The sequence below is a fragment of the Camelus ferus genome, chromosome 7, assembly GCF_009834535.1.
Source record: "Camelus ferus isolate YT-003-E chromosome 7, BCGSAC_Cfer_1.0, whole genome shotgun sequence".
In the NCBI taxonomy this organism is placed as follows: domain Eukaryota; kingdom Metazoa; phylum Chordata; class Mammalia; order Artiodactyla; family Camelidae; genus Camelus; species Camelus ferus.
This window is the reverse complement of record NC_045702.1, coordinates 19530665-19545879: the sequence shown is the minus strand read 5'-3', so window position 1 is coordinate 19545879 and position 15215 is coordinate 19530665. Positions and strand designations below refer to the sequence as shown.

Genomic DNA, 15215 nt, shown 5'->3' with positions numbered 1-15215 from the left:
TTAGTAGTTTCACTCTAGCATCCTAGCCACTCTCTGACTGCCTCACAAGGATTGTACTAGCCAGGTTTCAGCAGCCTGCATCGAGGAATTAGAATGTACACACTGAAGTATGAAATGTCTTGTGTTATGACGTCACTGGGTCTTTTAAAATACACATTTCACATCTCTCTTTTTCACATTCTGTCTCTTGAAGCCCATGAAATGAGCAGCCTGAAAACAGACACAGAGGAAAAGATTCTCCCATAACGGGGGCCGAGGAGGATTACTGCTCCTTACGTGCCGTTTTTCCTCTCTTGCCATCAGTCACTACAACGTACTCTTACTTTCAAAGCCCAACGGGGAGACTGGATATTTCCTCTAGACCTTAGCTGGTTCCAGCTTCAGCCACTCAGCCTAGCAGTGCCTTTGTATGGATAGCAAACAGCAGATCTCTACAGCCAAGACCTGAAGCTGCTGGACTTTATATGCAACAATCAGATTAAAAGTGTCAGACAATCTAACAGTATACTGCAAACAAAATGAGTGAATTGAGAATTAAGAATGTACGGTAGACCAGAGAAAAATAGAGAAAACTTCTCAGAAGCGTAGAATCCGAGGCTGACGAGCCCAGTCACCTGGCAAATGCAGGAATGACCTCGATCCCACCCCTGAGGGAGGGTCCCTGGGTCTCGATTCTCCAGTGGGGGCTCTAGAGAAGAGGGCAGCTGACTCCTTCACACAAGCACCTATAGAATTTTTTAAAGCTTTAATTATTACGAAGTTCTTTCTTCTGCTAGGAGGACGTCAATATTGTTTAATTGATCTGAGTTTTACTTTCCATGGGCTACAAAGAATGAACCTAGTATCACCAAACCTGAGGACTGCATGTCGTTCCTCAGAGCCCTAGCCTCCTTGCTCGCTCTCACTTTTACTACCCTAGACGCCTCTTTTCCAATGCACATGAGTTTATGTTCCTTTTAAGAGGGGTGCCAGCGCTGAACCTCACTTTGCGGTCTGGTCACCTGCATCGTGCAGTGGAACAGTTACCACCACCAAATACACATTCTCTCCTGATTAACGTTGTCTGGGGAGGAATTTTTTTTTTCAGCCAGTTCACATTCTTGGTCCAAGACAAACTTTTTGTCAACTAGGACTCCTAGGTTATTTCAATAGAAGCTGTTTTAAAACCATTCTCTCTCACTTTTGCATTTGGAGAATTGATGTTTTGAGTCTAAATATACAAAAATGTACATTGCTTGTTCAGTTTCATTTGGTTAATTTTAGCCCATGATTGAGATCATTGAGATAGTCTGACGTCCTTAGAGTGTTGGTCTTCTAGGTCCTCTTTGCCGTTCTCATATACAGCCAGACTCATTAGTTCTCAGCTGTGCAAAGTTGGGTAAGTTTCTTAGCCCCTCCAAGCATCAACTTCCTCATTTGTAATGAGAATAAGAAAATACCTACTTCATAGGATTATCATGAGGATTAAGTGAGTGAATACATATCAAGAGCACAGAACAGTATCTGGCTCATAGGAAACACGTAATAAAGCATCCTTTGTTATTTAAAAAAATAGTTTGACGTCCTTATATAAATTAGCCTTATTTTTTGCAGTTTTGTTCTCTCTGTAAATTGGTTCAGTATGTTTTATACATTTTATAAACAAGTCATTGATAATTAGTAAATAGGATATAAGTAAGTACAGAACATTTTGACATACCTCCTTGAAAATACTTTACTAGTGAGCACTTTTTTGAGTAGAGTTAAACTAGCTGAAAATCTTCCTTAACTGTATTATCATCCAGGGCCATCATTTGCCATCTCCAGGATTTTAGAAAAGGATTTGGGGGAAAAAACGTTGCTGTAGGACTCACCAAGATTGAAACATATTCTCTTTGTAGCATGCTAATCATTTCACATTCTTGGAAACCTAACAGCATACTGAGATTCGTCTGGCATGGCTCATTCTTAAGGAACCCCTATTGTCTTTTATGATTATTTTTAATCTAAATGTTCACAAACCACCTTTCAATAATCTCTTCTGGAAATTTATAAGAGTTTTCCATTAAATTTAGTCTCCTTTAGTGTCTACAAATCATCTCTTTGAACGTTGGGACAACTGCCTCTATTAAATCTTAGGGATCCTCTCCTGGTATGCTCTGGAAGAAACATAATGATTTAAATCAACTATAAGACTTCTGTTTGGGGTTTGAGACCATACTGTGTTTTTCGTCCAACGGTTTTAATTCCTAGAATGTTTTCCTTTATGGAGAAGACAGGCTGAAGCAAGAGTCAAGTGGCTCTGCTCTCTCTCTATTATACGTTGACCTCACAATGTCAGCCTCGAGCAGCACATTCATTTCTTCCTCGTTCTTTCTGTTCCAAGTCTGGTTTTATTATTACCATCGCTAATGCTACTGTCAGGATTAGTCATTAACATTTCACAGCACTGAGTTTCTTCCAGGCACACGTTGAGATACTATCCTTAAAATTCCAATGCATGCCTCCTTTTAACTTTTAAATCCTTTTTAGTCCTTTTAAAATCTGAGCTTGTAGCCACATTGTTACCTTTTGGATGAGTTCTTTCATTCATATTAGAATTATTTGTGATTACATCTGTAGAACCTCGTAATCCCACCTCCCTCTGAGCCGTCCCCATTTGGAAGGATCTGTGCTTCCTCGCTTTTGTTTTGGATTTGGCTGGAGGGAGCAGACTTTGCCTGCTGGAGGGCCATGGCCAGGCCACTGGTCTTCTCAGACCCCAGGGCAAGTGAATTTCAGCATTCCTCCCACATAACCTCCCCCCTACCACCCCCATCCTGATGTCGTCACCCTCCAACGGTGTAACTGCAGAGATTGCAGGTTGGCCAGAGCAGAATCCTTCCTTGCAAACTCAAAAAAAAAAAAAAAAAACAAAAACAAAAACCCCAAAAACAAAAAACGAAAAAACCCCACCCTGTCTACGCCTCCAACTAAGCATGCACTGCCATGATATTTCCACTAGATGGCAATCCACCACCGGTCTCACGGCGGCCTTAATCTATTCTGGGGGTTTACTGGTATGAAAGCCTATGATCATTCTTTCTCCAAAATGCCCTAGAGCCACTGAGATCAGGTTCAAACATATTAAAGTCATTTGGGTGGCAGCTTGGTTTGCCAGATGAAATACAGGATGTTCAGTTAAATTTGAATTGCAGATAAACAAATAATTTGTTTAGTATTTTGCTAAACCTGGCAGCCTGAGCTGCAGTGCTTTGCTAGCGACGTCCACATCCACCAGAGCTTCGCAATTTAAGCAGACTGTCCAGGAGCCAGGAGTCAACCTCTGTATCTCTGCTCAGCTTTCTTACAGTTCAGGCTCCTGAATTATCCTGTTCATTTAGTACATTCCTCCCTCCTACCATTATAACCCTTCATACAGGCTCCACACCGGTCCAAAAAAATGTTCTAAAATCTGTCAGATTCGTATTATATTTTCTGTTCCTGTTAGTCAAATTTTTAATATGAGTTATTTATATATTTCTGAGAGTCCATTAGAATGTACTTTGAAATGCGTATTTTAGCTTCATTTGCATGAAGAGAACACAGAAAAACAGGCTGCAAAAGACTATTTGGCTTTTGTTGATTTCGCTCCAAGTCTTAAGTGGTCTTGAAAAAGCGTAAGTCTGATTTCCTGGAAGTGAAAAATCTTCATTCACCCAGAAGTGGTGTTATTTTAGGCTACAGGGACAGTCTGGGAGATTTAGGGTTCTCATAGTTGTAATTTGGTTTATAATGTTCTTTCAAAAAATGCCCTCTCATTTGAGTTTCATCACAAAGTCCTGAGAAATGGAGGCTGACGTTCATTCCATCATTCAATGGGGACTTATGGGGACTTACGGGCACTGACGGCACTGGGTGAACACAAAGATAAATGTCTTTCTAGATTTCAGGGAACTAATCATCTCGTTGGGGAGGCTGACAACACAAATGACCAGTTATAGTACAGGCGGGCCATGCTGTGCAGGGCCAGCCACGAGGACAAAGTGTGGCAGAAGTCGGACAGGTACAGCAACCATGTCTGTGGGAGCTAAGAAAGCCTGGGAGTCCTAGGCATTACTCCCAAAGGAGAGGAGAGTTTGGATAAGCAGAGAAGGGAGGAAAGGGTATTTCAGGCAGAAGGCACCATGAGTGGAAGGTCACTGAGACTGGAAAGATGATCAGGGAGGTCAGAGTGGCTGGATTTGGGTGGAGAGGCCAATGGAGGCGCTGTGGCAGAAGATGAGGCTGGCGAGGGACGGTGGGAAAGGCTTCAGATTCAATGCTGGGATGCTTGAGGTGTATTCCTCGGGTGATTAGAGAGGCACTGGCATTAACACACCTGCATGACTTGCCCAAATGTGTGTTTTAGAAAGACACACGGAGCGCAAGATCGGAGGGCTTCGGGAAGAGATGGAGGAAAACGAGGCAAGCCTGCTGAATGAGTGTAAGTGAGAGATGACGACGGGCTTCGAGGAAGGGAAAGAAAGGAGCCAGAGTAGAGAAATATTTACGAGTCAGAATCATTGTGATGTGATAGAAAATTAGTTGGAAGGAATCAAAGAGAAAGAGAAGAGGACAAAGACTTTGGTAACTAAGAAATGCTGTTGTTTGAGAAAGGATGGGGGTGGAGCGCACATCGGGGAAGGGGGGCCGCTCTGTGTGTGGATGCAGGGGCTGTCGCTCCTGTGGTTGTCTTGGGGGGACAAATCTTCAGAGAAAAACGTGGCGCTGGGGCCTGGGAGACTCCAGGTGGCCATCGGGCTGCGTCAGCACAGAAAACGCCAGTTGAGGTCAGGAGGCCGTACAAGATCGCTCAGACAGAGTGTGCAGCGTGAAGGAAAGCGGTCTCGGGATGGACTCGGAGAGGCGCCAACAGAGGAAAGAAAAATGGGGCCGAAGGAAAGACGACACTGGATTGATAAGGAACGGCTCAGGGCAGAGGTGGAGAGAACAGGAAGACGCGCTGGGTGCGGAAGGATCCAGCCCAGCTGGGTCAGTGGGTCTGGAGAGGAGGTTGGACAAATTATTGTGCAAATTAGTTCTCATCATCCCAATTTACAGAGGAGGTCAGTGAGGTTTCAATGATTTCCTAAGAATGCCTTAACTGAGAGGGTTTTTTGAGTTTGCTCTATTTTCCACTTCACCGTAGGCAGATAGAGGAGTCTTGCTTCCTGAATGCCCAATATATCATCTAAAAACCTGAAGGAGCCCTACTAGGTAAAGGGCTATCAGTCAGAGCCAAATTTGTGTACGTTTTCTGAGACCACAGGAGGAACTGAAACAGCTTACTTACTTGACTCAGAAACTAGTCCTCAGATAAAACATCAGTGATGGTGGTAACCATTTACTTAGCACTTATCGTGCATCTAGCTTTTTAACAGGTGATTTCCTCTTACAACAGCCCTATAAGGGTATTATTCACTTGACAGGTGAAAATCTGAGACTCAGAGAGGTTTGAGTATTTGCCCAAAGTTGCAAAATAAATACACTTTGGACAGGATGTCACCTATGATAGGAGGTGCCAACTCCAAGAATTGATAGATACAAAAAGTGATGCATTTTGATAGCTTTAGAGGCAGATGAGAAAGAAAGTCAGAAGTTGGGGAGTGAGTGTGATGAAATGATGGGTGTAATCTAGTTTAGATTTAGAATCGAATCCTTCCTTAGACCCTCAGCCTACGTTTGAAACACTCAGTAGTTTGATTTAAAAAGGAGTAGGGACACCGTTGTGAGACAAAAGGAGAAGCGGACATGGCTAAAAGGGAGCAGGAAGCTGCCTATTCCAAAACTGGGAAGGGAATTAGAGTACGTGAAAGGAACAGGCACGGGGGGAGGGGGAGCATCTTTAAGGGGTCACATGAGAAAAGGAGGGAGGGGGAGCTGGGTGGCAAGGGTGGGTCCAGCTCTGACAAGCCTTATCACCTGGTAACTCATGAGAGGAGTGAACAGGATACAGTCATTGTGAGATCATTATCAGGCACTCTTCGAGAAAGATCGCAGGTGAAAAGACCGGGAGCAGAGAGACCAGGGGGGCATGTCATGCCGGCTGTCCTGGAATGAGGTGTTGAGACTAAAATGGTGTTAGGGGAAGGAGAGGGGAGCATCACCCTGAGCAATGCTGGGAAGAAATGAACAGAGCTTGGCAGTATGGCTGGGGCGGAGAGAAAGTCCAGTTGACCTCAGGTTGCAGGGCCCGGGCGTGTCATCTGTAAGCCACAGAAGTCCAGAGGAGCTGGCTTCTGCCCCAGCACTCTGGCTTCTGCATCTTCGTTTGAAGCTTTCACATTTTATTTCTTCCTTAGTCTCATTACGCCAGTCAAGTTGCCTCAAGTACATTCCTTCTATTGTCTAAGGATGGAATTTCCACCCACAGAGATTCCACGGTCCTTTCTGGTGCACATTTTCTCTCTATTGCTGTTTATGCTGTCCCTTCCATCTGGTTCTATCCCATGCATCCTTCTCCCCAGGTTTGGCACCCTCGCCCCAGTCTGCACTCCTGTAGCCACCCAGGGATATATTCTGGGGTTCTGAGCCCCCATCAATGGCAGGCAGTTAAACTTCCCACGACATTCCAGCTTGCCCACTTCTCTGTTTTGCCTTTTTGCCCATTACTCATGCTACTTTGACTTTTCTGTTACTTTCTGTAACTCTTAATTATTTGAATTGGTGACATTCAAATAACATTTTCATACCCAGCAAACTAAAATGTGTCCCCAGAACCAATTTAAAATTTTGAAAAAAAAAAATACTGTATACATTCATTTTCTTCGATTGTCAACTGGAAAACTCCTCTTTCATCTTTTCCCCCTTTTATTTAATGCCAGTATTATTCAAGGAGAAGGAGATGGTGCAATTGTGGTTTAATAGAAATAGCCCAATCACTTGGAGGTGTAATGACCCACAACCCTGTTCTCTAGCTGGGCCGGTCATGTTCTTCATCCAAGGAGGAAGCCCAGTCTCTCTGCATCAATTCTCTTGTCCTCTTCTCCCCTAAAGCTGAACAGCCACCCCTTCAGACACACCCCCCCCCCCCCGCCCCCCGGACTCTCCAGTTCTTTAAGTCCCTGCAGTGTAAGGACAGTGAATGGCTGTAAACACCCCGCCTTATTTCTTTCCAGTCCATTGGCCTGGCCAAGCTCAATCCAATCACTAAAACTTGCTTATTAACATTTCCATGAGTCTGACTGCCAGCTCCTCTCACTTTCTCAAAGGCAATCTGCCTGTATGTATCCTGTTTACTTCATCTTTGCACTTGATGGCAAGTCACACTCAACCTTTTGTGAGGCGCATAAACTCAGCAGATCCGTTGCTTGAATCCTACAGGTGAACAGCAGTTTCCCCTAACTTGTAGTTACAACCAACTGGCTGCGTGACATTAGATAACTCACCTCTCCTCGCCAGGCTCCACGTGGCAGTGAAGGAGTGAGACACAGAGGTCTTTAGGGAAACGCTCTAGCACTGGCTGGATGAGTCCCATCCAAGGGTCCATCTTTTCTTTCCCGTCTGCATTTTCCTTTTCTCCCTGAAACTGCTTGTGTGATGGTTGAAATCTCTTGCTGGGCTTGCGGACTCTTATGGACCCGACCACTGTCTCCCATGACCTGTTGCCCTCCGCCACTCTTTCCAGAAGAGTCTGAACTGTCTCCTTGGTGTTCTGGTGCCCCTCGGCCTGTGAGCTGACTTAGAACCTCCACCTCACCCAGCCCAGTGAACTGACCCAGCTCCTGCTCTGCCTCCAGACTCCCATCTGCATGGTTCAGAGAAAACTGTGTCTGCATCACTCAGGCCACGTGCCAGGAGAATGTCTGCCTGCCCACCTGGGCTCCTGGGGAGCTTTGTGGGCCAGATGCAGGCCCCTCCCTGAACCGGGCTCTGCCCTCAGGCCCGTGACTCACTCACCAAGCAGCTAGGATCAGTAGTCATGCCCTCTGAGCTCCCTCACCAGCTCAGGCAGGGTGGGGAGTTTACAGCTCACACCAACCCCACTTCCTTCCCTCCCGGGCTCCCTGTTTGCAGGCCACCCAGAAGGAATAAACACCGTCTCCCACTCACCAGTGCTCCTGAGTCTCCTTTGTGCTGTAGGCTCACTTCTGCGACGTTCCTGGGAATTCTGCAGGCCTGATGGATGTTATGCTTCCTCCTCTTCCAAGGAAGAGGCCAGAGAAACTTCCACTCCGTAATCGTCAGGGAAAGTGGGTGGGTTGGAAGAAACGGGTCAAATGCTATGAAGCCTAGAGAATGTTCTCTGTCTGTCTGAATCATGAGTAAGTTTGGCATCTGTTTCTCTTTAGCTCATTTGCTTGTAACCTTTGGCCCCTCGGCACACCTGACTTCAGAGTCAGAAGATTAAACAGGCTCCTAGCTGCTGTAATCACGTGGCTCCTGAGTCATATTCATAGCAAATGCGACTCAAGGGTAACTGAGCTCTATCAGTGATAGGGCCAAATCACCACCACCAAAAAGTATTCACGTAGAGGTTTGGAAAACCACGTACCAACATGTCAAGTCTCAGTGGTGTGTCCCAGGGTGGGTGGGTGAGGAACAGTTGTGTGTGCAAGCAGCCATGGTACCAAAACACTGGACTGCTGATTTAACCTCAGTTACAAGAAGAGGTTATGATGAGGGCAGCATCACTAAGTACTTAAAAGCACACAGTCTATGGGCAGAGCAACATGGGATCCCAAAGGAAGTTGGGTTTATTTCAGGGGAGCCAGTGAATATAATTTCTTTACATTTTCAAAGACTTTTAAACAACTTCTATCCCAAAGACTAATTTAAAAAAAATAATCAGTCTTCCTGAGACCAAAATCCATATTATCTGGTGTCATGGCTGTAGATTACTTAAGAGCTAGAAAACAAAGCTAGGGGAAATAAACACGTCTCAGACTGTGAGCTGTCCAGACACTAACACATTAGCTGATCTAACTAAAGTCATTACACATGACTGCGACAGAGCAGGTGACGCCCAGGGAAAATCTGAAGATCACGGCTAGCTCGAAGTGAAAAGTTGATGGTGAAAATAAGCTTCAAAGAGCAGCTTTCTAAGCTGCGTGAGGAGGTGAAGGTCACAGACGGAAACTCAGTGTGGCCAAACACACAGAGGAAATGACTGAGTGGGTATTTATATGAGGTTTAGCTCCGGGCTTGTTACAGTTCAGAAAAGGAGCAATCAATAGGACTGCTGTCAATGTCTCCTGCAGACACTGTCTCCTGCGTGGTTTTGCTTAAAAAGCCAACCAAACACTATTCATAGCTGCCTCAGGTGAAGTTGCCCCCCAAAATGTTGGTTAATGGTTGTCTTCACAATCTCATAAAAAATCGCCATGTTTCTAACACAATGGTGCCAATCAGGATTCAAGAATAAATTCTGGAAGTCTTTAGAAGGAAGGGACCATAAGTTGATCTGCGCCCAATTTTCCAAAACCCAAAGTACAGAAAATTGAGTAATTCAATTGAGGACGAATGACTCATACCTAAGCTCTTTCTGTTGTTGCTTGTTTTTTTGTTTTTGTTTTTGTTTTTCTTTTTTAAAACCAAGGACACGTAGAAGTCAATTGTCTCTTAATTTCCTAGATTAGGTAAGAATAACCTGATTAAACACATATACATCAAACACCTAAAGACAGGAGTTTTAGTCTTACAAAAGTCAGCTCTAACAGTACTCACAAAGCCCCAGCAACTTCAAGCCAAGAAGCAACCATTCAACTAAAAATCATTTGTGTGTTTATCATTCAGACGTTGGTATTTTACCTCTCTGGGAAAGTAAGGGAGAATTTGCCTAGAAAATATAAGTTTGGATATGGCTTTGTTTGAACCATATGGCCAGTATTCAAATACTGGTGTGGACAAAAAATTTGAATTATAAGTATTGTTACTGCTATTAAGAAGATTCGGTTGTTAGTTTATATATAATAAATACATATTAATATATCAATACTAATAATAAAAAGCTTGCTTTCTGAAAATCATGAAAAATTTCAATCGAACTTCTCTAAAATCATCCCTATTTTAGACTTTTTTGGCAGTGTCAGACTTCTTAGGATAAAATAATATTAACTCAAAGTTAATTGCAGTCAGTAGTGATAACTTTTCTCACAATTAAGCCAGCCAACTTACATTTTAGGATGGACTGAAAACAAAATGTGTGAACAAAAGTGATACTATCATGTCATAGCATCGTTCATTGGGTACAGGACAGAGTTTATAGCATTATTCGTACCTGTGTGCAAAGCTGCAGTGCAAATCTGCTTTTGTACTGTAACGAGCTAGCTTGAAAGACGACCATACCACTGCTGTCCGAGGGCTCGACAGGAGGAAAAAAAAGGTCAAGGATGGTGTTATTCAACTGAGAAAGGCAACCCAATGGGAGATAGAGAGTCATGCAGTGTAGACTTGGATGGGACTCTGGAGGTTACTTGTCTGAACCTACATCTTACATCTAAGGAAACTGAGACTGCAGACAGGCTGCCTCGTGGCCGTGCAGTAACTGGAGTTCAGGTCTGACTTGGATCCTAGGACTCTTTCCAACACACGATGCTGCTTTTCACAAAGAGGATGAGACGGCGGTGGAGATACCCTCACGGTAATTCAAGTGAAAATGTAAAATCATGAATGGTCTGAGTAGGGTATCCAAACCCACCCAAGCTCGCCTAGACCTTAAGGAGGTCTGAATGGGGTTTTCATCACCCATCAACTCATTCTAATCCCTTATACAACCTCTGAGGCCAAAACAAGCAGAAGAAGTGCCCAAACTCTCAGGAGTCAAAGAAAGAGTCAACCAGTGCCACAACCAGTTGGCACCATCGTGGTCTTTCTTGATACCTAAGTCAAATAGCCTGGAATCCTCATGGGATTCCCTGTTCTGAATCTTGTTCGGTGCTCAGGAGTCTGAGAGGAAAACATACTTGGAGAAGTGCCAAGTTTATTAGAGTGAGAGCGATTCACCCTCACACAGCCACCGTCCGACACAGGTCCCAGAGACGCATGCGCTGACCTTGCACCGCTAACTATGGAATATCTCTAGGGTTGGAAGATACCTCAAAGGTTGCCGGGTTGACCCTCCCATCTGATACCCTAATCCCCCTTAAACGTCTCCCTCCAGTGGCCATGAGGTCAGATTCTGTTGAACATATGACCATGATGGAAACCAGTCAGCTCTGAATCTGCACCCTGGAAGAAGAGAATGTTTAAGTGTAACAGGGTAGTAGACATAAAGTTCCTTGGCTTAGGCCCTGCTGGTTTCCTTTTCCCATGAGAAAAGGTTCCCAGAGTCCAGTAAAGTCCCTCAAAATCCCCCCACCAAGCACAAAGCACAAAAAAAGGAGGCCTGGGACTAGCGACTGGCAGCTCGAGTTTGTCCTTCGGCTTTTGGAAGGTCTAGTTCTTGGTCCACTGAAGGCCTCTGTTGCTGGGTTCTCAGGGCCAGCCCTGTCCAGGGACATCTGGTCCTTAAGCTCAGGGGATTCCTCCCAGGAAACATCTAGGGCTGCTGTTCCACCAGCTGGAGTTTGGCAGTCTTGACTCGGTGGGCTTCCTTCAGGTTCCGCGCACGGACCTCTGGGTTGGAAATGAACTCCACTTGCTGTACAGGGAACCAGCCTTGCTCCCCATCTGAGAGTCTCACGCCCTCCAGCCAGCCTATGGGCACAGGGTGGGTGGGAAGAAGAATTACCTGGGAAAGACTCACAATAACTTCCCCCGGACCTCCTTCCAGGAAACTTGTCTGAATTTTAAGGCCGAAGGGATGGAGAGCCCCCAGAGCGGGCAATCCAGCCTCCAGGGCGCTCACTCTGGCTGCTTTTGAACTTTCTCTAGTCTTAGGAGTTAAATTGTATTCCCCCCGGATGTGTTTGAAGTCCTAAGCCCAAGTACCTCAGAATGTGATCTTATTTGGGAATAGCGCTGTTGCAGATGATTCGTAGTTAAGATGAGGTCATACTTGAGTAAAATGTGCCATTTATCCACTATCATTGGTGTCTTCATAAAAAGAGGGGAAGGTGGGACACATACACCACACACAGAAGGAAGACAGAGGTAGAGACTGGAGTTACGCTGTCACAAGCCAAGGAACACCTGAGGCCTCCAGAAGCTGGAAGAGGCAAGGAAGGATCCTTCCCCTGGAGCCTTCAGAGGGAGCCTGCCAACACCTTAATTTTGGACTTCCAGCCTCCAGAACCATGAGAGAAGAAGTTTCTATGTTCTAAGCCACTCAGCTTGTGAAGCTTTGTCACAACAGCCCTGACAAAGGGAGACACCCACATGGCGTCCCTCCTTCAACACCCAGTCTGCTCCTCGTGGGCTCTCCCTCTTACCATCGCTGCTCTGCTGAGTCACCATCACCACGTCCGCCTTCTCTAGTGCCAACTCGTCGTTCTCTCGGGGCTTGTAGGCTCGAAGGCACTGCACCTGCGGGGAGTCTTTGGAAGAGAAGGGCAGGAGAGAGGTTAGGAAAGGCTGGTGACTAGAACACGGAGAAGGAATCACAGGGGACACTTGGGAGGACTTGGGAAAGAGAAAGTTTGGGCTGTTGAAAGTTACAGATAAGAGAGACCATTGGAAAAATCTCCATCCTCTGCCAGGGAACAAAATGGTTGATAAGGAAGTAGAAATGCCAGAAAGGAAATGAATCAAAAATTCTATTTCTCCAGTGAAGACAAACTGAGAAATATGTTGTGAACACCTTTTAGAGACTCATTATCACAAATTACAGAGATTCTGCTAAAGGCCCATCTTCCCACCGAAACGCTAACATTCCCTGATTCTCTGGTCCTTGGTGAATTCTGAACTCCTTGAAAACTGGCTGTGACAAACCATTTATCTGTTACCCAATTGTTTCACGTACGTGCTCTGCTTCTCCAACAACACACTGTAAACTTCGAGTCTGTGACTCATGCTTCATTTTCTTCACAGAACACGACATGGGACTAGAAGAGGCTTAACCAGTGGGTTTCCTAGGAATGACCTAAACAAGGCACTTAAAGCCCTTCACCTTCAAGTTTCCTCATCCGTAAATGACAGGGTTGATAAGATGACTCAAGGAAATTCTGGATTTTCTATGTTTCTGTATTTTGAAAACCAGAGGAAATTTCTACACTTTTGAAGTGCAAAATAACAAGCCTCAGAGCACACCTGACTCACCGCCCTCTACCGTACGTGGGTTTATTTTCCTTCGTACTTTACCGCGCTGCTGCTGGTTCTCTTAGAAAACAACTGAAACACTGCATTGTTATCTGTGCTTATTTTTCTAAAGGTCAGTCGATACCTGACATTCGCAGCATCACAGTGACAGAGGGAGAATTAGCTCGCCCTCCTTACCTACTGGGGAACGATGTGTCGCACCCTGAACAAGTTACCAGAACTCAGTTTATAGCCTGTTTCTCCTACTTCCTTTTCCAAAGTTCCTTGTATTTGTTTGAACTTTTGAGGCACCAAAGGCCCAGTGTTCCTCTGAATTCAGTTCCTCTCTGGATATGAATTAGGGAATACTTGCTGGAGGACAACTGTGGGGTTTATATGAGACTCAGAAGTCCACTCTCTGGGGTAGGAGAGAGCTCAACGGTAGAGTGCATGCTCAGCATGCATGAGGTCCTGGGTTCAATCCCCAGTATCTCTATTAAATTAAAAAAAAAAAAAAAAAAAAAAAGAAGTCCAGTCTTAGCATGAATGCAGACGCATTCACAGTGTGCTGTCTGGAAGCCTGGGACAGAGGCAGTGTCTCAGGTCATCCTATACAGGAGGGCGTGTGGTCAGGACAACTCTACTATATTGTGATCCTCCCCAGCTCCTGCTCCAGACCTCCTTTCTCCCCATACTTCCCCAAGACCTCCAAGTCAGTAAATTCTAGGCAAAATAATAGCAGGATAGGCCTGAAGGGACAAATAAAAAAAAAAAGCAAACAATTGCCCAAGGTAGGGAATGTATGGGGAGGGAGGAGACACTGTCACGGTGATGAGCAGCTTTAAGCATATACACCTCAGGAGTTCAAGCTCCAGTACCCAGCCTTCCACCTGAAATTCTGAGCCAAAGCAATAAATGGAAGCCTCCCAGAGGTTACTTCCTAGCCTCCTAAACTCCTGCACCCAGAGGAGACTTCTGACCCCACCATTTCTCTCTCCCTCATACACTTCTACGCACCATAACACTCCAGAAGGTCCAGCTCCTCTCTTGGCATGGCCAAGGCTGAGATCCATCGAAGTTTTTCACTCCTGAGAAAACAAAGAAGGGTCATTGCTTCAGCTGCAGCTCTGGGGGTGCAGGACAAGGACCAATGACGAGGAAGGGAAAGGACTGTGGGAAAGACTTAACTAGTTCAAAAAGTTGTCTAGTTCCATAATGTCTAGGACAGAAGTCAACGGGGACTCCACTTGGATGGAAATTTGGCAGGACCGTGAACTGCATGTTCGTGTGTCTCGTCATCCTTCATCTTTCCCCTTCTCTTTCCAAGCTTATCCCCTTAATGGCATCTCCTCTTTCAAGTCGGGGCATAAAGTTAACTGTCAATTACACACATGGAGATTTTCCATTTTAGGACGTGCACTCAGCATAATGAGCATCTCAGTCTCGATCCCCTGCATCACTTTGCATACTTCTTGACACTCTTCTGCCCACCTTCCTTCCATCGAATACCTCAGAGATGAAGACTATTCCATAATCATAATTGGATCAGGGAGATACATCTACTATTTGTTGTTGTTGTTGTCGTTGTGATGTAATATCATCCAAGCCTAACTGTGTAATTAGTTGAAGGTTTTTGCTTTATCTTAGCCTCTGCTTCCAAACGTGCTGAAGTAACTGAGAGCTGACGCTCTAACTCTAAACAAGGCTAAAGCTCTAAACAAGGAACCGGAGTCTGGATCTGATGACATGACTTGGGTGACATTTTGTACCTGTTCCAGCCCCTCTGTTCCATAAGTGAGGACAGGCATTACTGACCCCACCCTGAAGTGTCTTCCAAGGGACAAAACTGCAAAATGGTCCTCAGACCATTAGGTATCTCATCAAACTTTTTAAAAAAGAAGAGATTTTTGTCTATCTTTCGTAACAGCAAAAATAACTACAGCTGTTCACTATGGTACTGTGCATTAGCTTTTAAATATTCCTCACATTGTGTGTACATGTGAATGTGTTTTATAATTATTGTCATTAAAAAGATGAGCAGATCAACATTCTCAACACTGTGGATTTCAGCTCAGTAGAGGACTGGGCTGGAAGGTGAC

General features: G+C 45.0%; 1 protein-coding gene across 1 annotated transcript in view; it reads right to left on the bottom strand.

The window, feature by feature from the left end:
* Window positions 1-10901: 10901 nt before the first annotated feature.
* The window catches only part of LOC102509298 (rho guanine nucleotide exchange factor 5), a 24338-nt gene continuing 20024 nt past the window's right edge, over window positions 10902-15215 (bottom strand). The window contains 3 exon segments of the mRNA XM_032483561.1: window positions 10902-11637; window positions 12312-12416; window positions 14134-14204. Of these exon segments, the coding sequence (XP_032339452.1) occupies window positions 11480-11637; window positions 12312-12416; window positions 14134-14204 (334 nt within the window). The 3' untranslated portion in view covers window positions 10902-11479.